This window comes from Tetrao urogallus, assembly GCF_951394365.1.
Source record: "Tetrao urogallus genome assembly, chromosome: 8".
NCBI lineage: Eukaryota > Metazoa > Chordata > Aves > Galliformes > Phasianidae > Tetrao > Tetrao urogallus.
Genome location: NC_136821.1, coordinates 4,169,187 through 4,192,823, shown reverse-complemented (window position 1 = coordinate 4,192,823; position 23,637 = coordinate 4,169,187). Strand labels below are relative to the sequence as shown.

Sequence of the window (23,637 nt, the reverse complement as noted above, 5' to 3'; positions counted from 1 at the left end):
CTCATATCTGTCTTCGTGATAACTTGGAAACTTATTCTGAGTTTTTTGTTAGTCTTGTATGTTGGTAGAGAGAGCTTTTGTCAGTAAATTCCCATTAGAAGGACACTAATGGCTATAAAATCAGAGAAAGCTAATGAAAGAGAATCCCATAGGTAGTTAGGGCTTCTTTTTCCTATCTTATTATGTTCAGTATCCTCTTTCAGAAATGCAGATTCCTTCAGGCTGGGAGCCACTGAAAATCTGTTTGTGTTTTTCTTTCTTTAAAAAAAAAAAAAACAATCTGTGTTATGCTAAATTTTCTTGGTCACTGTATTACGCTTAAGGATAGGAAGGAAAATTGGCTATAAGCGTCTTGCTGTTTGTGAAACACATACCACTGTCTTTAGGGAAAGCAGCTGCATTATGTCCTGATTGGAGAAGTTAGGAACTGTGTTTCTCCACTTACCCAGCTACTGCCCTTATTTTTCATCTATGAAATATTCTTGTAAATGAGCCCTATTTCACACTGCCCGCTTCTCATCTCAAGATCTCATCAGAGAGTAATTCCAAAACTGTGAAAAGCAGTCAGCTGGTGAACTGTGACCTTATCCAAATTAAGGAGCGAGGTCCTCCTCTTAATCTCTGTGGAGTTAGACTGGTTGAATGTAGGGAGACTGTATTTTGTCTGTAAGAGATATTCAGTATTACCTGTGTTAAGCAGCAGCTAGTCCAAAAACAATTGGTATTTCACAAAGAATAGGCAAAAAATGTTGGAAAGAAATTGTATACTTGGCGGCAGTTTGTATTTTCTTTGCTTGGGGTTGTGGTTCTTCTTGAAATATCTCTAAGAGGTGTGATTTAGAGACGAGGTAATCAGAAAATCTGACTGTAAAAACATCCAGGTTATTTGCGTGGGTGGTGGAACAAAATTCTGCTTGAGGCAGGAAAGTTGGAGGTGGACGGGTAAAAACAATCTTCTAAATAGTGTGAAGGATGGGGGGCTGGCTCGGATTCTCTCATACACACTCCTTTGTCACACCTTAATCTGCCAGAAGTCTTCTCTTGATTTTAAGTGAATATTGTAGGTTCATTCCTCTTTAAAAGGTTTCTTATGTGCTGTTTTTCCTTTTTCTCATCACAACTTCTCAGGCTTATTTTTCCTACTCTGTTTCCTCCTGTCTCAGTCCCTTTTTGAAGCTGCTTTATACTTGGTTCCCATGCAGCTTGGCATTTCTGACTCCACAGGTACCCTGTGGTGCTCTGCAAATGTGAAAATCATCCAGTGTGAGATGGAATGAGATGGAAGCCCAGAGCAATGTTCCCCTGGATTAGCACCATTATTGCTTTTCTCAATCTGCTATCATTTGCATTTAAATCTGAACACCACCCCCTGTATGTTTAAGAAATTTTACAATTTTTTATTTTTATATGCATGGCGACGTCTTTAAAAATTTAATTCTGTCACATTCAAAGCAAAAAAAAAAAAAAAAATAATAATCCAGAAGTGAAGTCTCTTTGGAGTAGTGATGCATTCAGATCTATAGTGCTGGCGTTATCCACTGTAGGCAGGAACAGTTTGCAAAATAAAGTTTCAAAATAGGTTCTGTTAAAGCAAAAACATCTAATTGCACATCTAGAATAATGTCAGGGAGAAAAGAAGCAATTTACACATAGCTGTTTGGGCAGCTTTATGCAGATGGGTGAGCTCAGAGAGGAGACTTGTGTGACAGAAATTGATTGACAAGAAGAGTTGAATAGACTGACCATGGAAGTGGTGGAGTCACCATCCCTGGAACTGTTCAAGAGAAGGGCTAGTTATGGCACTGAGGGACAGGAGCACTAGTGAACATGGTGGCAATAGGTTGATGGTTGGACAAGATGATCCTAACTTTCCTAACCAGGTATTTTTCTTAGGACTGACCCAAATGGAGCAGTGTGTTTTCATGTCTTCTCTCTCTTTCCTTGCAGAGGGGTTCATGGCCACTTCAATGGGCAGCGCCCATGGGCACTGGCGGATGAATGCCTTGTGGACCTGATGGCTGAGTTGGTTGGTAGGTGTGAACTGCAGAGAAAACTTTCTCTAGAAATGGAAACAAATTTCTTTTAAGATGGAAAGCCCTTAAGCCCTTAATTCCTTGTATTCTTTCATGTTGAAGTAGTTTTTTCTGATTGCCTAGTACATGGAGTAACACTTTGTTTTAAGGCTGCAAGTGATTTAAGAAATGAATGTAGGCAATAATATACGAGCATATGCATATCACGGATCTAATTGCAGCAAAGGGTTTCTTGGAGCCTCTTAAGCCAATTGGTCTAACGTGTGAAGTCCTTTTAAAGGGCACTTGGCATTACAGACTCTGATCCCGCCCCCTAGAAGTGAACTAGTGAACTTTCCCTTTTGAGAAATGATTTCTACCTAGACATTTTCTGCTTTTCCTCTTTTCCTCATCACTAAATCCAGCCTCATATTTGAGAACTGCTTATGTCAATGAAGCAAGTAATTGGGGCAGGACCTGCTATTTGCAAGTTCCCATTACCCTACTGTACTCCTTGAGGAGTCCAAGTGCTGCAGGACGTGGGCAGTAAATGCAGCTGGTTATTCTGGAGATTGAAAAGTAGCCCTGGAGACTTCTCCTGGTGAGTTTGCCATCCACAAAAGCAGTCGTCTGAGTCTGAATGCAAATTTCCTCTCTTGCTTCTTATTCTGGCCTGTGTGCTGTTGCTGAAATAACCTTTCGCTGGGATTTTGCTAAGATTTGTTGCTATCAGAAGGGGGAGGAGAGATGTTACTGACACAGTCTGTCTCAGACCCATTTTCTCCCCAGTCCTTACAGCTGCTGTCAAGGTTAGGTTAGGAGATTCTATTAAGATTTGTCCAGTATTTCAATTTATTTGTTGAGCTTAATTGTCAATATTGATCACTTTAACCAAATTATCATGTGTTCATTTATGCCTTCTGTAAGGATAAAATATTACTATTGTTGACCATTCGTATGCTAGATATTGTCTTGTGTAATTTCTTCTCCAAGTCTAGACAAGAGCTCAATGAGAAAGGTGCGTTTTTCTCCTTCAGGCAAAGCTAATGGATTCTGAACAGCAGGAAAGGGAGACATTAAAGAATGTTTAATGACAAGCGCACTTATAAATTTATTTTATTCCTAAAGCAAATAAAGAGAACATGTGCCAACTTTGACTTCTCTGTGAAGTTTCAAAATCAGTAGAATTTTGGAAACTATTATTGGAGAAGAACAAGTACTGGGAAACATTTCTATACTTGGCCTATCTGTTATGTAAGTGACAAGATTATATAAATATTGGTGAGGCTATGTTGAGCATCATTGTGCTGTGTGGACCGATCCCATTTGCAGAATGAAATGAAAACCAAAATGCAGATCTGTTCTTCTGTCTTCCTGTATGTTGTTTTTGGCACTTGTTGCTGTAGTACCTAGTATTCCCAAGGAAGTGAAGAAATTGGTTTTATTTTTTTTGCTTTCACAATGTTCAAGGGCAAGCTCAGTGTACATGTATCTGGTAACTATCACAGAATACAAAAACGTTAGATTATAAAGGGGAAGTATGTTGAAATGCTGGACGTAGATGACTTAGGGATTTCTCTAGTTTGACCACTCTTCCCTGGCAAGTTGATGCTTTCGTTCTTTTGGTGTTGTACTGGGGAGCTGTGGGCAGGTGAGAAATGTGATCAGTCACATAACTACTTTGATGCATAAGAAGGGCTTTTCAGTTGTAAACCTTGAACTTCAGTAACTGGAGGGCACTATGAATGCCTCATTATTCATCAGATCTGAATGATATCATGATATCATGAATGTGTGCCGTGGATGTGTTCCCAAAATGGGGTTTCTGATCACCTGGTGGGGTGCAGGAGTGAGCTGGGCATTGACCCCCCACAGGTGCCAGCTTCAATTTGGCACAGTTTTAGTTTAATGTCACTGCAGAAAGCTAGGAGTCAGCTGGGGGTCTTCTTCCCTTCTCCCATCTGTTATGTTGAGGCTGCCAGCTCAGTGCTTTTTATTTGTTTATTTAAAAAAATATTTTGTGTGCAAGAATGGGGAAATGAGTTTTACTTAAATTTTCTCTAATTTCCTATCAGCCTCCCTATTTTTCTTTTCTTTTCCAAACTCTGGGTGACACAGATGCTTTTCATACCAAATGGACCAAACTACTTGGAACTTATTACAACAGCTTGTTTCATTTTAGAGTCTTTCTCTCTCTCTCTCTCTCTGTCTCTGTCTCTGTCTCTGTCTCTGTCTCTCTCTCTCTCTCTCTCTCTCTCTCTCTCTCTCTCTCTCTCTATATATATTCTATGAAAATTATGATGACTGAGGCCATCCTACTGTTGACCTATTATGGTTTTAAAACACTTCAGTGGGAAGCTTTTTGTCGTCCTATTGTTTTCCTCAGCAGTATAGTCAAGATTATCATTCTGGATTTTGTCCTCCAGAACTTTCTCAGATGTGTTTAATTAAAAAATGGAATAAGTTTTAGGCTGAAATCTGATCTGCACATCAGCAGGTTTTTATTTATATAATATCCTTACAGCATTTTTCAGAACCTATGGAAGCAATCCTTAGGAGGTAAACAAATTAATATTTTCCAAATAATAGATGCATTGTAAAAATGGCATTAACCTGTCTATATCAGTAAAAAGATAAAGAGAATAAATGCAGGAAATATGTTATGCTGTTATTTATTATTATGTACTGTCTTCCAGCAAGATGCAGTATATGATTTGAGTGAATTTGGATTTCTCTTTATAGTGATTTTGATGTAAGAATATAAACATAATTTTATGCTGTTTTTATTCCATATTTAATATGTTATGGGAAAGAGGAACTGTCGGTTCTCACTCTAAGTGGTAGTGAGTGAAAAATATTTATTCAGGAATGGGCTAAAGACTGTAAAATATCTCTGCCCATCTAATGGTTTATAGTGCTGTAACATCTTGCTTATTAAGTGCAGCCCCATTTTCTTGTTCAATGAAAGTTACAGTAGTAAATATGTTGTGAAATGCAGAGTCAAGGTCAGTGGAGGCCAGAGCTTTTTTCCACCCTCACACCAAGCGGCATAACGCGATGCCGGTAATCTCAGCTGCTCCTACCAGACTTTATTAAAACATTACAACCTTGGCAGGATCACCTTCCGATGGAACAAGATTAACTGTGTGGCTGCTGCTCCACGATGTGCTCAGACAGGTCTCTGTTGAGGGAAGACTGAACACCGAGCAGATTTGTAGTGACTTTGAGTGATAAGGAGTATTTGAAATAAGCAAACCACTTATAAAATGGGAGCCTTTAGTCTTTGTTTTCAATCACTTCACAGAATGCTTTTTACTTATTCTGCTGTGGATCAATCTCCTGCTGCAGACAGAGGGGAGAAAGATGGCAGTGCCTGCCTAACACAATCATAATTGTCTCTGAAGTTGTCTTTTGCAAGTGCTGCTTCCTTTTATTAAAGAGGAGATTTATCAAGCAGAACATACAGGTTTTAGCCTGTCTTGGAGATATGGTATAAAGTTAGGAAAGAAAGCAAGCAAACATAATTTTGTCTCCTGTGTGCTGGGTCTTTGAATATTGTAATAGGTTAATTGGATCACAGAAAGGTTGTTTTCTGAAAACAGAGCAGGTTATAAGGGGTAACAGTTTTCCAATGACACGGATGAGGTTTGTTTTGTGGGCATGAAATTCAATAATGGAAAGCTTTTAATAAATATATAATTTACGGAAGACAAATGTAGTGTCATTTTTAATTTGGGATGCTAGCATGCAGCTAAAAGTGATCTACGGATTAACCATTAGTTTGATATGGGAGTGGTGCAGTGAGCAAAGGATTGCTCATGCAGGATTTGCTGTGAAAACCACAGATTTCTTGGAAAGAGCAGAGATAGACAGGAAAGCACCATTTTTGATTTTATTTTTTTCCTAGCCTCAAGAGTTCCATAGAAACATTAAGGCTGCAGATAACACTGTTTTGAGCTGCAATCACTGACTAGCTGTCTTTGTATCTGCAGTAGAACGGGTACAAGGTGACCTCTTCCAGCAGCATGGAGCTTGTGGATGCAGTGCTATCAGAGGGAAAAAATATCAGAGGAGAGCAGTTTAAGTGATGAAAAATCTTGTTTTTCTTGCTCAAGAGCTAGGTTCACTTGTATTTCTTCTCACAAACTCCAAGTTCCTCATGTTTGGAGGAGGGAAATTAGAACAACTTTTATCCCTCCTGGATCATCCTCTGAACAGGTCCTTAGGACTCACTGACAGCTATCAGCAGGTATTGTTGTTCAATAATTACAGATTTCAGCAACACAAAGAAGGCCATTGAATCTCTCAATCAAGGTGGTTCTTGGCTTTTCCTGCGATGGCAGAAGCTTAGACCTGCACAGCAAGGATTTAGGAATAAACTCTTCTTTTTCACAGATTTCCATGATCTTTGATTAAGTTTCCATTTATTGAGCTTAGCCCATTTACCCAAGCCCAAGTTTCCATTTATTGAGCCCATGACTGTGTCTCTTTCCAAGGTTGGTATAGTTGTAGCTCAGGGAAGCCACACCACTTGTGATGCAGTGGGACTGTCTCTCCTTTGTTGATTAGGGGCCAGGACACGAGAAAGACAGGATTTGCTTCTCCTTTTCTTGCGGCTCCCCTTCTTCTTTTTGCCCCAACATGTTTTCCTTTCCTCTTTCTCCATCAGAGTGGCTGCTACCCTCCCTGCCTGCTTGAGTTTGCCTTCATCTCTCCCTCTCTTCAGTCTCTTTCCACCTTCAGTAAACTCCATTGATGGGTGATGACTACAGCAATGTGCACAAGCCTATCTTCCTTCCAGCTGAAGAAAACTCTGAAAGCACTGATTTGTCAAGGGTGAATTACTACTTTTCAACAACAGACATCAGGCAAAACAGAAAGAAATAGGAATTGATTTTCTCCATATCTCAACACAGTACTTTGCCTTAGAGTCCCTCATCCTGCCTGAAACCTTTCACCAGTGGTTGATAAAGGTTTGAGAATTTGTTGCTTAATACTCTGTAATAACAATTAGTTGTTACTCCATTAGCTCTGTCTGTGATTAACTGTGGCCAAAAGGCATCTGTTATTCCCCTCCCTAGAGCTATGTAGCTATGGCTGCTTCCTGTTAAGTTGCCACATTAATAATGGCCTGTTATATTCATTAGGCCATTTTGGCTTGTTTTTTTAATTAGAGATGAGGTTTATGTTGACATCACAGCTACCACCTACGACAGATTATTGTCTCAATATGTTTTCTTACTTGTTTTACAGATAAACTAATGACAAAAATAAGTCTGAAATCTTACTTTACGTATAGGCTTATGACCTGATTTTTGTCTGAGGTATTAATGGCAATAAATCTGCTAGTGGTTTGCCAAGAAATTGAAATACTTCATTGCTTTTTGTTTTTCTGTGGCTGACCTGAAAAAGAAATATTTTCCTGCTAGTGTGGTGTAGTGAGTCAGACAAGAAATCTTTTTCCTTCTCTGTGATGACATCTCAAACATTTGTTTACTTTCCTGTCTTTAGAGAAACACTGACTGAAAACATTTTTCTTATTTTATTTTCTCATCAATTCACAAGGTTTCTCAGAAATTATGAATCAAATCCAAAACAGTATATACATTTTTTTTTATTTCAGGTGCCCAAAGACATGAAGTAGCCTTAATGAACGGACTAACTGTTAACTTGCATCTCCTGATGGTATGTCTTCATGAGTTTTATCTGATATGTCGACAAATATTTTTTCCTTTATTTATGAATGGCTGTGACAAATATGCTTTTCTTAATGTAAGTAAACTGTTTTGTGGGGATCTCATTAAGGCAACACCAGGCAAATGCTTAACTTTCCTTAAGCCCTTGAAATAGTATCTTGAGCAACATCATTTCTGAACAAGACCTGGCTCCACTTCAACAGAAAAGCTGGACAGAAAGATGATTTCAAGGAACAGGTTGCCCAGGGAAGTGGTAGTGTCACCATCTCTGAAGGTGTTTAAGGGAAGGATAAATGTAGTATTCCAGAACATGATTTACTGGACAGTATTGGTGGTAGATGGAGGTTCTTTCCAACCTTAATAATTGTATGACTTCATAAAGTTTGAGCTTTTCTCACATGTGCTGTCCTCAGAGAGGATATCAGAATATTAATTGATGGTAATTAAACATCCTAAATAGCTGCTCAACTCTGGATTCCATGCCAAATTTGAGAGCTAAAGAAAGACAAGACCAAAGAGTAAAGATGGAGCAGTAATGTCTATTAAATTTCAAATCATTAAACTCCTGAATTTTATATAACTACAAAATGCAAAGCATCTGTTTGTTGGTTTTATGACACCGGGGCCCTAAACGTGATTTCCTTTTAAGTAGCTCCCTCAACAGTTATATCCATGGTTCTTCAGTGATTCCAAAGTTTGCATCAAATGAATGATCACATGAGGTTTTGTGTGGTCAACATGTAGAATAAACGTATTAGCATTTAGATCTTGTCTGTAACTTATCTCTGAATTTCTCAAATTAAGGCACCTGAAGCAGGGCAGGGTGGGGCTATGTATTAGCTAATTGACCTAATTGCTTTGGTGAGAATTAGGTGCAGTGCAGCTAGAAATCGAGTAAACAGCCCAGATTGAGCCCTGTGGAACTGTCTCTACACCTCTATCATGAACAAGAGGGTTCCTAAGTCTGCTCCTACTCCTCCTCTTGGTGATGATGAGTAGGAAAGGCAATTCCCCTGAAGATGCTGAGATGGGTGAGAATGAGGTCTTTACAGAAAGCTTGGTCCTTTCATTCAGCTTGTTTCAGAAGCAATGGTTTGATAGCTAATGTTTTAGAGCTGAGATGGAAATGCAGCTCTTTTGTGCTGTTTGCTATTCTTCAGAAGGGAGATGGGGCTGGGCGAAATCCAGACTTTTCTCTGTCTGCAGCCAAATCTTTGCTGTTGATTCTTGTAAGAGCAAGTTTTCACTATTGGATTTTTCGTGACCTTCATTATGAATCTATGAAATACAGTATTATAATGTTCTCCTACTTTGATAAATGTTATACGGACAGAGAAATATTTGTGATTTCTGAGGGATTCTCTGTAGTCTGCATGAAAGTAAAACAGTCTTTATTAAGTTACATGCTGGGAGCATCTCTGCTGAGGTACATTTCAACATATCTTTTTTTTTTTTTGTTCCTAACAGCTATCTTTCTTTAAGCCTACTCCAACACGCTATAAAATTCTTCTAGAAGCCAAAGCCTTTCCCTCTGACCATGTAAGAAATTAATATTTTACCATATTTGTATTATTAATCATATTTTTCCAAAGAATATCAGTAGCCTGATTTGAATATTTATTAGCTCATCTTGTCCAAGTAACGTTACAATAAAAAAATCTGTCAGAAGCTTTTGAGCTAAGCATATTTTACAGATCGTAACTTTATTCCTTTTGTTCAAATAAAAAATGTTACAAGAGGAAAAGATTGAATGGGCACATTGATTTATTAGTCTTTTTAAAGACATCGAGCAAACTACTGGCCTAAATCAACTCGAGCTGTAAATGTTTTATTAATTCTTGTTGCTGTTTTACTTTATGAAACCAAATCAATACAAATTCACAGCATTAACACTTATGTATCCCCAGACAGAGATGGAAATGTTTGTTCTTAGCACTTTGGATTACTAGTTCAAACATAATTTGTCTGCTATAAAATGAGACGCAATTGTCCATGCATCATAGCTTACAGAAAATTAATCTTTGCATTTGTGACCCACTGCTACTTTATCATCAGCTCCGTAAACTCATGGAAATTGGTAACAAATTTGATTTCTAAGGTGTGATAGACACGACTCAAACTACTTCCAAGTTTATTTGTGTTGAAGAAGGCAGCACAACTGTATAAACTTCAAATTGCCTTTATTTCAAACAAAGGCAATTTCATGCTAATCTTGCATTTCTTCCAGGTGCACTTGTACGCTGGGACTCCATCTTTTTAAATTTCTATGGTGCTTCAGTAATACTCAGTGCAACTCCTGTCACTTTGGTTCTTGTCATGTAGTTTTAATCTATTTTATGGTATTACTTGATAATTTTTATGCTATCTCCAGAACCATTATTTACTGATTTAAAAAATCAGTGTGTAAGAATTTAGAACTCTCATTTCCTCCTGGCTGTGCAGCACATGAGGGTAAGTAACATGGGTAAGAACATGTGCCAGTCAGACCTGTTTGCATGGAAAGCAGTGCACATGTGACAGCTTGGGAGTTGGCATGTGCCAAGCAACGTGCATACCCATGGCCCAGGTTTAGCAGAATGAGCTATAGATTGTGCTGCTGTGATTTCACTGGACCATTATCTGTGAAGGTTTTGTTTGCTGACATGTGGCAAAATGCATCTTTTGCCTTGTTTCCAAGCTCATTCTGCTCCATGAGCCTATCCTACAGAATTTAGGCTTTGACTTTGTCCTTGCTGCCTGATGTGAATTAAATTCTGATCTTTTCAAACCGAAGGAAATCTAGAATGTTTTCAGAAAAGTCAGATTAGGCTTCAAGCATTAATTTTAGTGAAAGGCAAGCATCTGAATTGCTTTTCTGAAGTTCTGCTGTGCTTGGCTTTTTTTTTTCCTTTAGTTGCTTTATCATGTACTTAGGCTAATGTGCTCTGCATGAAAATCTCTTGCAGTATGCTGTTGAGTCCCAGCTTCGATTTCATGGACTCGATGTGGAGAAAAGCATGCTCATGCTGCAGCCACGGGAGGTTGGTGAGATGCACGTCAGCTCTCCTTCCTAGTCCTAAGGCAGAAGTGGATCTCATATGAGAGAAGGCATATGTTTTCAAATATTCTAGCAGCTGCCTGCAGAAGTTATAGTCCCATGTTCCCTATAATGCTTTTACAGTATTTGGACAAATTTACACAAGTTTAATGTATATTTAGGTAGAATTTCAGTTTTATGATCAGAATTACAATTGTCTGATTCAACTGGTGCATTTGCCTTAAAAATGTGGCTCCCCCCCCCTACCCCAACCCCATTTTTTCCTATTTGCAGAAAGCTAACAGCATCCTGAGAGAACTGCAAAATGGAACAGTTCATTGAGAAACACTAATGTCCTTTTAGTGTCCTAAGGTAAAAGATTGCCATAACATGAGCAGCACTGTGCCTTTATCTGCACAGGCTAAGGAAAAGGTCTGCTTTGAATAATATGCAGCACAGAGTAATTTGAAAGATTGCCTTGCTTCAGTGTTGCAGTATTAAGAACTCTGCCACCTAACTATAAACTGGTGGTGACCTTTTGCTTCTGAAATCTGAATCATCTTGTAAGTAAAGAGCCCACTACTGAATGCTGATAGATGTGCAAGAATGGTTGAGATAACAGCAGTTTGCAATACTTGCAATTCAACAGTCTTGTCCCAGCTCTTTTCAGTAACAAGTCTAATTTAATTCTAGCTTTTCACTGCCTAATTGATCCCTAGGTGCTGGTATGTTTTACACAATCCCTTGCTAGGAAAACAGAAGGAGGACAGGGTAGTTGCTTTCCTGTAAAGAATTGAGAATGCGAGACTTTTTGTTAAAGTTATTTTACATGTAATGACCCCATGTTTGGGGATTGTTGCGCTTTGATGATGCAAGACTTATTGTTTTTGAAACAGAAATATAGCAAACTTACAGTGGTTTCCTCTGGGATATGAAGTTTATCAAAAAAGTATAGGACGAAACTGTTAGACAGCTTTAAGCCTTGTGAATGTCACAAATTTCAGATATTTAAAAATAACCATATATGCTGGCTTGTAAATTAAAGCTGTCTGAAATATTAGAGTACGAAGCATGCTAAAATATGAAGTGAATAGACATTTAAAAACTGGCACTTTCGAGATAAGTTTGCTAATTTTCTTTTTTGAAGTAACTCTACTCATAGGCTACTTCATGGCTCTACCTTTGTATATCATTACTGTGCTAAGGATTTGCTTTTGATCTCCTTATGCAAGCAGCATGGCTTGTGGTAAAATATAGATTACGAAATCAGAAATGACAGTTTCATTACTGCCAAAGTTGATGTAAAATGTGTGTTTTAACTTTGTTTTAGGGGGAGGAGACCTTGAGGATTGAAGATATTCTTGCTGTGATTGAAGAGGAAGGGGACTCTATTGCTGTTGTTCTGTTCAGTGGGGTGCAGTACTACACAGGCCAGCTGTTTGACATCCCTAGAATAACAAAAGCTGGCCAAAAAAAGGTAGGATTGCTCCAAGACCAGCCTAAATGTATATATAGTGAAATATTTTTGATTTCCTCTTTTTGTGGAACAAACTGGAGTGTATGTGGAAAGCTGTGGGACTCTGATAAAAGGTAAAAGCATGCGGTGCACAGATCATTTGGGGACTGAGTGCTGTGGGAAGAAAGAGGGCTGAAAGAGCCGATTTTATAGGTGGGTCTTAAACTATGTGAGGAGATTATGGAGATTATGCATGACTTGACTTCTACCTGGCTTTCCCTTAAGGATAGAATTCTAAGAGGTTCAGTGCAGTAGAGGGGGAGGAGGAAATCATAGCTTCTATCTCTCTTTAAAGATTAATTTGTGCTAGATTTCTCCTCGTTTGGCAGACTTCCATAGTTTTCCCTCTTTCCCTGTGGCCTCACTTCGGTAGTGTTCACCCCTAAGGCAGGTGAGCTCCCACACAGCCAGCACTGCTCCAACCCCACTGCTCACTTTTCCAGAGATGAACGCATCAGCAACACAAGATGACTATGTCTTAGTGATGGCTCAGCCTTAGGAACTTGCAGATAGTGTATTCCATGGGCATAGCTGCAAAACTTCTTTAGCCATCTCAATTGCCTCAGGAATCCAAGAGAAAACAGTTTTTAATTAAGTCTTCTACTCTCCAGGAAGTTTCCAGGCTTTGCATAGGGGCACTCTTTTAGTAGATGTACCTTTTATCTAATTGAGGATTAAACCACTCACAGGTGAATTTATTTAGTATCACTGTGCTTTTGCAAAGCAGTAAATTATTTACAATTAGATGTTTTAACTCTGGAGATGTTCCTGACTCGTGTCAGAGTGTGTCTTCCGTAGCTGTAGTTTTGGCTGTGGGCGTTTCTCTGGAGGTCAAGGGAGTAAGCAGCTGGGCTCTGAAAAATGACGGTAAAGAGCAGAGCAGGTATGAGAAGAGCAGGTACAGGGACTGTGGATTATTAAAAAGAGGGGGGTTCTGACTGAACAGCACTTGATGACAGAATTGGTCCTGAACATAATATAAAACAGCACCAACCTGCGACACAGATGTAGAGAGCCAAGGAAGAAGGAAATGAAGGCAATCAGCTGCGGGGGCAAGCGGGTCTGTGCATCAGCTCCAAGTAGCTCTAAAAACAACACCTTTGTGGTGCCTTCCTCTTTCAGTGTTTTTCTGAAGGTAAGCAGTTAGAAGGATGGACTGCAACATCTGAAGGGCAGACAGGTGATTGATGGGGTGATGCCAGCCAGTGCATTGCTCACTCATGCTCTCTGTCGCAGCAGAACTTTTTGCTCAGCTACTAACACCCACATACAAACCGTGCCTCCAAATCCACTCTGTGAAGGGTCTGAAAAATCTGATATCTCTCTTCACTGTAAACATGAACAATTTGGAAAAATCTCTTTACGTTCTCTCTTATAGATGCCCACTGGACTATGAGCATGCATTTCAAGGAGCAGAAGCTCTGTGGCTTCAGTGAAAGCTATGAACTAATTCAGTGACATGCTGAGTCATGTTCCAGGGGAAAAATAGTCAGTGATAGTTTGTTCATACAGAGCAAAAATGGGCTTGATGGTTATATTGCTTGAGAGGATAACCAGGATGTGTTATAGAGAGCTTAACATTTCCATAAGGCTGTGCAAGTCAAAATATTAATTCAAGCAGGAGGGTGCGTGGGCTGCTGTGTCCCTATGAATGCTTCTTAGTGAATGTAGGCATAAATTGTGCACGCAAGTAATTAACCTGTTCGTGGATAGTGTGTTGGACTGGGAAGTGAGTACATTCATGACCTGGGATGTTATTGTATTTAAAGAAAATTAATAAAGTCTGTAGAAGTGCTTGAGCGCCTAGATAGCCTTAAAAGCAAAGTATAAGGCAGCTCTTGTTTTTCAGCCACTGTCAGATACATTCAGCTCCACATCCTTATGGATTCTGCCTCTGGGCTAAGTGAAGTTTATATGTTTATACAAAACTAGTTTTTAACATACAGTTTCACCACACTTAAACAATCAGCATACTGCAAATATTTACTTGAGCAGCTATTAAATCAGCAATTCATGGAGAGTTTGCTGTGTTAATAGTGGTAAGTTGTTTTCCTGTAAGCTGCTGCTTCTTGATTTTGGAGATTCTGGTTACTGAAGGGAAAATGCTGGGTCCTCAAACACAATTGGCTCCTCTCCTCAGTTCCCAGGTCAGAAATGATGTTAGGAGCTGATGTTGGGCCAGAGGAGAGCAAGGAACAACTGCTGACCCAGCCGTACAGAGAGGAGGAGATGTGATGAAAAGGAAACAGCCTTTGCTGCTTGAGAAATTTGAGTTCAGATGATTAACCTGGATTGGATTTAATCCAGTGCTTTTGGTCCTCAATTTTGAAACAAGTAGAACTTGAAATGCAGTTTCAACTAGAACAATTCTTGATCATGTTGGACAGTGAGGCTACTGAGATGTCAACCATCTAGGGAGATTCCAGGTACTTATGATAAGCTGCTATTTCATTGTATTTTTTTCACAAGGGCTTTTCCATATGTTGTTTGAGGAAGTACTTTGCTTTTATTTTATTCTCTTTTTCCTCTTTTATGGACCAGTTAGGGAATGTTATGAGAACTTAGGATCCAGTATTCTCCCTGAGTTGAAGAGGTATTGTTTATCATGCAGATGTTTCAGTGTCTCAAAAGGTCAACTTGATGACTCAAAGGGAAATTCCAGTGCCATGCAGCAGATCAAGCAGAGCTAGATACATGTGATAAAACTGCCTGATAGGATTAGTCATTAGCATCCATGTAATGTCTATAGGTTTCTTTTCTGTACAGTACTTATCCCTGGGCTGACAGGCTTTCAGAACTTGAAGACCATTTCTTCTTCAAGAGATTCTGGACCTGATGAAACCAGCAGTGGTTAGAATGACTGTCTCATACGTGACATTAACATAGAACAGCTGAAGTCCTTTAAAATGTGCATTAAAAAAGGCTTTGCCTGAGAAGTCATGTTGACAGCAGAAATACAAGGCTCTCCTTAGTGGAATTGAAGAGTAGTGAATGGTCTCATGCTCCTGAGCATAAGCAGTGAAACTGTGCAGAGCTGACAACAAGAAATTGGGAAGACAATATGAGACAGTGTCATTTGAGAAGAGGGGGAAGAATATCACTAGTCAACTGGTGTGGCTGAGGGGAAAAAAACGTCCTACGGATGGTCTTAATTATTGTAATGGACAATTGAAATAAAGTCCTGCAGTGCTTTACCCCATCAGGGCTTAACTAGAGGTCTGAGCCACAAGCTCTGGAGGTCTGGAAAATGTCCTAGGATCCTTGAGGTCAATCATTTATGAATTAAGTTACCAATTTCCTTTTACATTTTTTAAGCCAATTTCGTAAGTTCTCTACGTACGCTAAGATTCTTCCCAGAGTGAAAGCTCTGCACATAGACAGCTTCATTAAGTCATTAAATATTAAATGAACTAAATTAAGCTTGAAAAATTACCTCAGGCTATTTTTCCATCTTAGGTCTCTCAGATAAATCAAAATTACAGCGTATTGTGCTAGAGACCCATCAGCAGGCTGAAAGAGGATGTAACAGTTTTTCTTGTTCCACATTTCTGTGCTTGCTGTAGAGGTTGCAGGAGATTTAGTTGTTTTATTCCTCTGCAAGCAAAGAAATGGCTGACTTCTAGGAGACTGCCTTTCAAATATGATTTTCATTTTATAAGTTACATTGTACTTTTCACTGTCTCTGTACAGTATGTAAAGTATTTTAATCTCTTGAGTCCCAGTAGGAGGAGATTTAAGATCCTTCATCTTCATTTCTTTTCCCGTCTCGCTCTAAATGTCCCAGCTTTGCTTGTGTGAGGCTGTCATTTCTCTCCGTCTCTCCAAATGTCATTGTCCATGCTGAGTTGTTACCTGCTGGTTATCAGCAGCTACCCAGACATGTTGCAGGAATGACTTTTAGATGTTAAAATAAAACGGAAGAGGCAGGGGAGTGCTTGCGTCCTTCGCTTTGCCCATAACAGATGGAGAGCTCTGCTTTCCCTGTGCCTGAGGAAGTGACGTTCCCACGCAGTCCCTGCTCTGCGTGGTGTGTGCAGGGAGAGCTGTTTCAGTTTGTTTTACTTCTTCCATGAAATCTGTGTGGCTAAACATTTGCTGTTCATGCGACTCGTGCCAGACGCCTTCCTAGGAAAGCCAAAGCAGCATCATCGTTTTTGGGGATGACAACTTGAGCAAAACATGAATGGGATTTCCCGAGGTGATGCAGGAAACCAGCACGGAACCCAGGTTCTCGGGCTCATGAAGTTTAATGGTGCTCTGTGGGATTTGCCAAGCCATTTCAAAACAATGGGGATTGGTTAAAATGGCTGAGGGATATGTCCCATGGGTGGCATGCTGGTGACTATCTGCTTGGTGGGCTGCAGGTGCATGGCACTGATGCAAGCCAACACCTACCAGCTGGCATCAGTGCTCTTGGCACACTTGGGCATATTGAGGTTACAGATGTAGCTCTGGCTGTGGAGCATCTATTTAGTACCATGATTACAAGGGCATCCAACTTCCTGGTGTCACAGAATCATAGAATGTTTTGGGTAGAAATGGACCTTAAAGCCCATCCAGTTCCAAACCCCTGCTGTGCGTTTGTTGCCCCCCACAAGATCAGGCTTCCCAGGGCCGCATCCAACCTGGCCTTGGGCACCTCCGGGTATGGGGTATCCACAGCTTCTCTGGGTGCCTCACCATCTTCTCTTATTTTCACTCTACAATCTTTTCTCAATTATTCATCTTGCACTTAAATATATTGTAGAAATTACTGCTTACATGTAAGGAAAGGACAAATAAATTCAAGACAGAATTTACCATAGAGTTGCATTTCTTATGCACTTTTTTCCATGAGCAGCAAGTTCTTTTGTATTAATATTGTTAATGTGCTGCCACGCTAATTCTCCAAGACTCCTAACATATTGCAGTATGCCTGTTGTTCACTGAAACCAATGAATTTCTTCTAGCAGTTTAAAAAAAAAATTGTGTAGTTCATATGCATGTAAATGTTTGAATCCAGACAACGGATGTTTTGAAGCCGGGTTAATGTCTTAAGCTTTTTCATTCACTAGCAGATTGGCTTTAGTATCTTATTTTCTGAACCTAAACCATTTTATCTCTGGATGAGAGCATTCCCATGGGCATCCAGTGTGCTTCAGCTCTCTGTATTAACCTCATCATTTACGTTTATTTGTCCTAACTTACTCCTGAGCGTCTCTATGAAGGCAAGTTGCAGTGTGTGTGAAGGCTGGAATATTTATTGGAAATCTGGTTCTGTTTAATAGCAGATGCTTATATTATGCAAATACTGTGGCAGTGGATTTTCTTCTTCCCATCATTTTGGGTTGGTTTTTCCAGCTGATAACTTCACTAGTTCCTCCACTGGAATTACCATTGGATCTTCTTAAAATGCTGCTTCATTCAAATTGTTATCTATCTTATACAGAGGATTAAATATACCAAAGTATTGTTTAAATAATTCAGTTCAGACTCCCTTCGTGCAAGAAACAGCAAGAGATTCTTGGAAAAAAAAGAAAAATCCTTTGTTTTATTATTGGATGCTGATTTTTTTCTGAAGCCTGGGCTCTCACTCTTATGCCTACCATGCTGTTTTCAAGCTGGCTGTTTGTGGTTTTTAAAGCAAAATGCAAAATAGCATTTTATTTGTAGTCTAGGCACAAAAGACAGTTTTATTTCTCTGTGCTTAAATAAATAGCAAAGTTAAGAAGACTTTCTTAGTTTAAAAAATGCTGCCATCCAGTGGCTGTTTTGTGTGTAAAACTGCTATTTGTGATCTTACACATCTGTATTATGTATCATTTTTTCTCCTTCCTTACACAGTGCCCCACGCAAGTTTTGGTTGTTAAAATACACCCACTTTTAACAGAGAAATGGCAGTGTGTTAACAAATGCAAAAATCCCTAAAAAATCAAGATGTTGCATAGGATGCTATCTCACTAATTTGGATTCCCGAAGAGCAACATCGGGGTTTGAAAATTGAGGGGACTTTAAACATAAGAAAAAAGTAAAATCTAACTGCTCTTCTCTGAATAATGTCATTATGTATATTACTATTTTTCCTCTGCCTAGAGCTTCTCTGACTGCTTATTTCGAGTGATTCCACTTTACTGCATGAGGAAAAAAAAATAGAAATCTAAACTATCTCCGAGTGTCCTTGAAGACAAGCCCATAAAACAAATGACAGTTTTGGTAGATACATACAGCTCTCATAGTAAAAACATATAGATGATGGAACTTGTTATCAAGCCTGTATAGAGAGCAATACATGCAACTAACTCTGAAGATACTTTTTCAAAGTAACTTTAAGGCGCTGGTTATCTTGATAAGCAATATATTAAATATTTTTCCTGCAGGGTTGCTTTGTTGGATTTGACCTGGCTCATGCTGTTGGGAATATAGAGCTCCATTTGCATGACTGGGGAGTGGATTTTGCATGCTGGTGCACCTACAAGGTAAAAGAGATTCCTTGTTTGAGGTCCTCTCTAATCTCATTTATAGAGGTAAGATGAGTATGAGCTATAATCTGAGATGTTATTATTCAAAGCTTGGGTTGAATCATTGAATCAGCTGCAACATCTCTTGAAGGATACTGACTCTAGTGGTGCTTTTGTTATGAGAAGCTCCAAAAAGTAAGCGGTACGTTGTTGTTAGTGTTAGTGGATGTTGGTGGATAGATGCCAGCAGTGGCTGAACATCTGCCCTGATGGACATTCAGATCCATGGCCATGGAATCAAAGGCTCTTCTCTTATTTACCACACGGAGAAGTCTTGCCACTATGGGATTTTTGTAAATTGTCCCTAAATGAGAGCAATTTTCCCTAAACTCAAAGAATTTCAGGTCATGCAGCAGGATATCTATTAGCTCTCTTTACTTTCTGTTGAGATTGAGAGTCAATAAACACAGGTTAATGAATTATTTCTCTGTATATTATGATGTGGGTCTGCTTCAGCCTTTTGTCTGTTAGATTTCAGATACCATATGTAAGCCAAGAATATTTTTAGAACTAATTTGAAAAAATACATCTACTTCTACCTACGTTAGCACTTAGAGACAAGTGCTAAGATCTCCATTTTAAAAACCATGAGAAATATTGAAATTAGTCTGTTTTATAGAGCAGGGTGAGGTAAGAAAAGCTATACATTACAGATAACGAGCACAAAAGATGCTTACATTTTGATTTGTTCTTTCCAGTATTTAAATTCTGGAGCGGGAGGCCTCGCTGCTGCCTACATTCACGAGAAGCATTCCCAGAGTATTCAACCAGCGTAAGTGTATTTCTGAACTTAAATACAGGGAGCTGAAAAGGTATACAGGACTCCTGACCATCGACTTGTAATATGTTTGTATGGATGGATGCAGAAAAAAATTCCCTGATTCAAAGAAGACTTATTAGACTAATATTTGTTGCTGACTTATTGCGTTAATGAAGAAGGTAGTGCAAGTTTAGATAATCTGGTTATCTGACTTTGTTATCTCAGAAGGGTTATTTTATGCTAATTTGGGTATATTTTGAAATTGTTAGTGTTTGCGCTCACATCTTCAATGATTTTTCCTTGAAGTCTGCTATTGGTTCTAAACTAAGCGTAATCATAAAAGAGAATGCTTATAATATTAAAAATAAGAAACCCAAATCATGCCTGTGAGATGGCTTAATGTAAAGAGAATACTTAATATCTTCTTTTTAAAAATGGATTTTTTTAATCATTGAAGTCTTTTATTGGTGAACAAAAATCAAAGGCAATTTCAACTCTGTGTCTAATAGCCCTTTAATACTGGCATGTTTTCATTAAAATTATATTCACTGGTAAAGCTGGAAAGCATTACATGGAGATCTGTGCTCTCAAAGACTTTATAATCCAGGAAAAGCTGTGCTATCAGAACTGAAGTTAGCTGCATTAAAAAAAAAATACCTGTAATTTAAAACATTATGTCTGCCCTTTATGTATATTAAGAACAGTAGGATTAATACTTTTAATGCATTGACAAATGTAAACACGTTCTGGCTTTAATGCTTGGAGAATTTGCTGGCACTTGCTTTTATTTTAGCTTGAGGAAGGCAAACTAAATCAGGTTTCAGAGAAATAATATTATAATAAACAGCTTTGCTGTGCTATGTGCTGGTTTCAGACTGTCTAGACTCTCAGGAGATAACAAAATAACGCTGATAGGTTCTTCTCAGTCACCCATAACAGAAAACTCATTAGGATGACATATGACCCGCTGTGAGCTGATTTGATCTTCATGTGTGAATGCTGGCAAAATATTCCAGATATTGGGATAGCGCTGCTGGAAAGGTGTCTGTTAGTCCACCATTAGTCAGCAGGTGCAGGCTTGGTCTCCTGGCCTCCAGCTTTGGCTGTGGCATGCAGGGAAGATGCTGGGCAGAGGTGGAAAAAGTGGACCAGCTGGAAATCACAGAATAGCAATAGAAAGAATGAAAAAAGTCTCAAGAACTTTGAGTCTTTCTTTTTCCTTGATGAAACGTTGGAATTTCAGGGAGGGCACTGGCTTGGTAGTGTAGGGAAGGGCTTAAACTAGTTTTTCCTGAACCTGCTTCTTCATACATAATCATTAACTTGTGTATTGGATCTCGATGTTGAATGCCTTGAATACAAATGCTTGTATGAAAGTTTTTCAACCTGAGACTCAATTGAGAATATTATTCCAAGCTTCCTGTGTAGACCTTCTGTATTATTTAATCACAGTTATTTCATATTTCTTAAGATCTGATAATCACTCTCCAAACTGTTTGTAGCTAATACATCCTGTTTTTTTTTCCTCTTCCCTACCGACCAGCCTTTTCAGGTTTCCAAATAAGACTGTGAGACAAAGGAGAATTTGTCTTTGTCAAAGTATTCAATTTTATAGCTGATTTAAATGCAGAGCAATTTGCTGTATGTTGTACAATCAAATAGAGTGGAATTTAACTGCTCTGGAAGTTGCAGTTTTTATGTTGAATCTGAAAAAAGTCTTTGGCTGTCATCTGAATCAAGGATGACACCCAGTGGCCAGACAACTTCATTCAAAACCGAAGCACTAAATACTTCCTTCACTTCCACCACATCCACACATAAAGGCTAATTAAATTCCATTCCAGCTGATAGCCCTTTGTCATTTAAAGCATCTGAAATATTGGTTTTTTTTGCTCATGATCTGCATTATGGATGTCACTTTACCCAATTCTATGGATTTAATTTGTTTCAACCTTTATATTTTCTAGAAGTTATTGACTAAGTAGTTATTTATCCATTGGAATTATATATCATATTTTAATATTAAAAAAATATATATGTTCTGATCGTAATTCAGAGAGACAAACCCAGAATATCTGCCAAGTGCCTTTTTTTATTACTTCAGGGCAAAAAGGACTTAAGTACTCAGTGGAAATTAAACAATTTAATCCATATTTCTTTACTAAGACACTCTTAAGCCCAGCTACTGCCATTTATCAAAGGCATTTAGAGGTGTTTTGTTGTTGTTTTAATTTCCTTTATTTCCATGTGTGTGCTTTTTTTTTTTTTCTTGTGCCCAGAGTCTTGCTAATATGAACATTGCAAGGAAATGGGCATTGGTGTTGTAGATATGGCTGCTATATTACCCACAGATTTTGTTCCATCCAGTCTGCTCCCTGGACTAGAAAAAGTGAAAACTCTGCTTCTTTCTGTATTCTTTTTTATGCATATGTGTATGCATAGAGAGATTTATTTATTTTATTTTAGTAGCCTTCTCACAGCAGATAGGGCCATCTCAGGACTGATCTCTGCTTTGAGCCTGCAAACTGAGGCATTGTGTCAGCCTACCTGTAAATCTAACACCTCCAAACCTGCATTGTGCAGTAATACCTTGTCATATCCCAACAGACTTAAATAATTACCAATCTCACTTCTGTTTATGTGCTAGTTTCCCACTAGTTTCTCTGAAGTCACTAATTCACCAGTTCAAGAGCTGGGTTTGATCCCTGGGTCTGGTGATCAGAAGGTGGAAGGTATGGGCAGCACAAGCTCATCTGTCCCCTTCTTCTGTGTCACTGCAAATACTATCCTGCACTTGAGCTTAGCTAGTTATCGTCCTCTAACTCATAGCAAGGCCATGGGTTTAAAAGTTACACTGTGTAACCATCCTAATTAATATCTGTACCTGAGTATTTTGGGCAGTCCTTCACTAGTCCACTATCTTTCTTCCCACAGTAGTAAAATTTAATCAATCTGACATATATGGGCCCCATATATCCCTATTCTCTCATGATCTCAGCTCCTTTGAAGTCTATTTTATTACTTGAATGGCTCTTTTTAATACCTGTTCTATCTATATCACATATATCACAGAGCAGTATACTCTTGGCTAATTGTGCCAGAGCCATTTCTCTGTGGCGGTAGACCTGGGCAGAGTATGGAACACTGCTGATGCATTGACCACTGGCTGCATGCTGATCCCAGGCCACCAAATTTCCATTTGAATTCTGTTGTGTTGCAAATGGGAGATTAATACTGAAAATCAGCTTGACTTGCATTTTGAGCTCAGAGAAACCCTTTTTTTTTTTTCCGATTCTCAATTTCTCCATTTATGAAAAGAAGGGTAATGATAATTTGCCGTGCAGGTTAGCTGCATTAGGGACAAAGTTAGTGGGCATGGTGGGGATGGGTTGGTGGCTGGACTTGATGATCTTAGCGGTCTTTTCCAACCTTAATGATTCTATGATTCTTTACAGAAATGTGCAAGTTTGCAAGCACCTAGGATATATGGTACAGCAGCAGCCAGGTATTCATAGCAACTGTGAATGCATGGTGAGCTTAATCCTGCTGTCAGCTGACATAAGGGGTGGGGAGGGAACAAACTCTCGGAGTCTTGAGATAGGAATGGAACAAAAGTCCTCGCTGAATCCTTGTAAGAAAAAGTAAGGCACAATTTAAAAAGATGAAAGGGAAATAAATGTATGTAAAGTAGTCAGGAGAATAATAGATAAGACTTGGCAGAGGATTAAATGAAAACTGTACATAGCCTAGCGTTTAAAGCAAAAGGATTTATCAAGACTTCAGCACAGACTAGCAGCAGGTAAAAAAAAAATGAAAAGTTTAAGTGATGTGAAGAAGTGTTGTGTGTGCAGGAAGCAGCTGATGTCCAAATCACATCTACTTTTGCTATAGGGTAAAAAAATAAAAAATAAAAAAAAATAAAAACAAGCATTTCATAGAACCTTTGAGAAGGACAAGATACCCTCAGACAAGTTCTTCGTGTATTGAGGTGAAAAATCAACCATTTCTCTTAGATCTCTTTTCTTTTAGATTTCTTGAAAATTGAAAATACCAGAGCACAAGAGGTTTCTCTCTACCTTTCTATGTTGATCTGCATATCTTTTTGGTAGGTGGACTATTTCAGTGATATGTGATAAATGT

The 23,637-nt window shown here is 38.8% G+C and overlaps 1 protein-coding gene across 1 annotated transcript in view; it reads left to right on the top strand.

Annotated features, from left to right (window-relative positions):
* KYNU (kynureninase) overlaps positions 1 to 23,637 on the top strand; it is a gene marked incomplete at both ends in the record, with an annotated part of 51,822 nt that overhangs the window by 10,253 nt on the left and 17,932 nt on the right. The window contains 9 exon segments of the mRNA XM_079538916.1: positions 1,948 to 2,030; positions 7,636 to 7,697; positions 9,176 to 9,247; positions 10,654 to 10,728; positions 12,055 to 12,201; positions 15,697 to 15,732; positions 15,736 to 15,762; positions 18,597 to 18,695; positions 19,436 to 19,509. Of these exon segments, the coding sequence (XP_079395042.1) occupies positions 1,948 to 2,030; positions 7,636 to 7,697; positions 9,176 to 9,247; positions 10,654 to 10,728; positions 12,055 to 12,201; positions 15,697 to 15,732; positions 15,736 to 15,762; positions 18,597 to 18,695; positions 19,436 to 19,509 (675 nt within the window).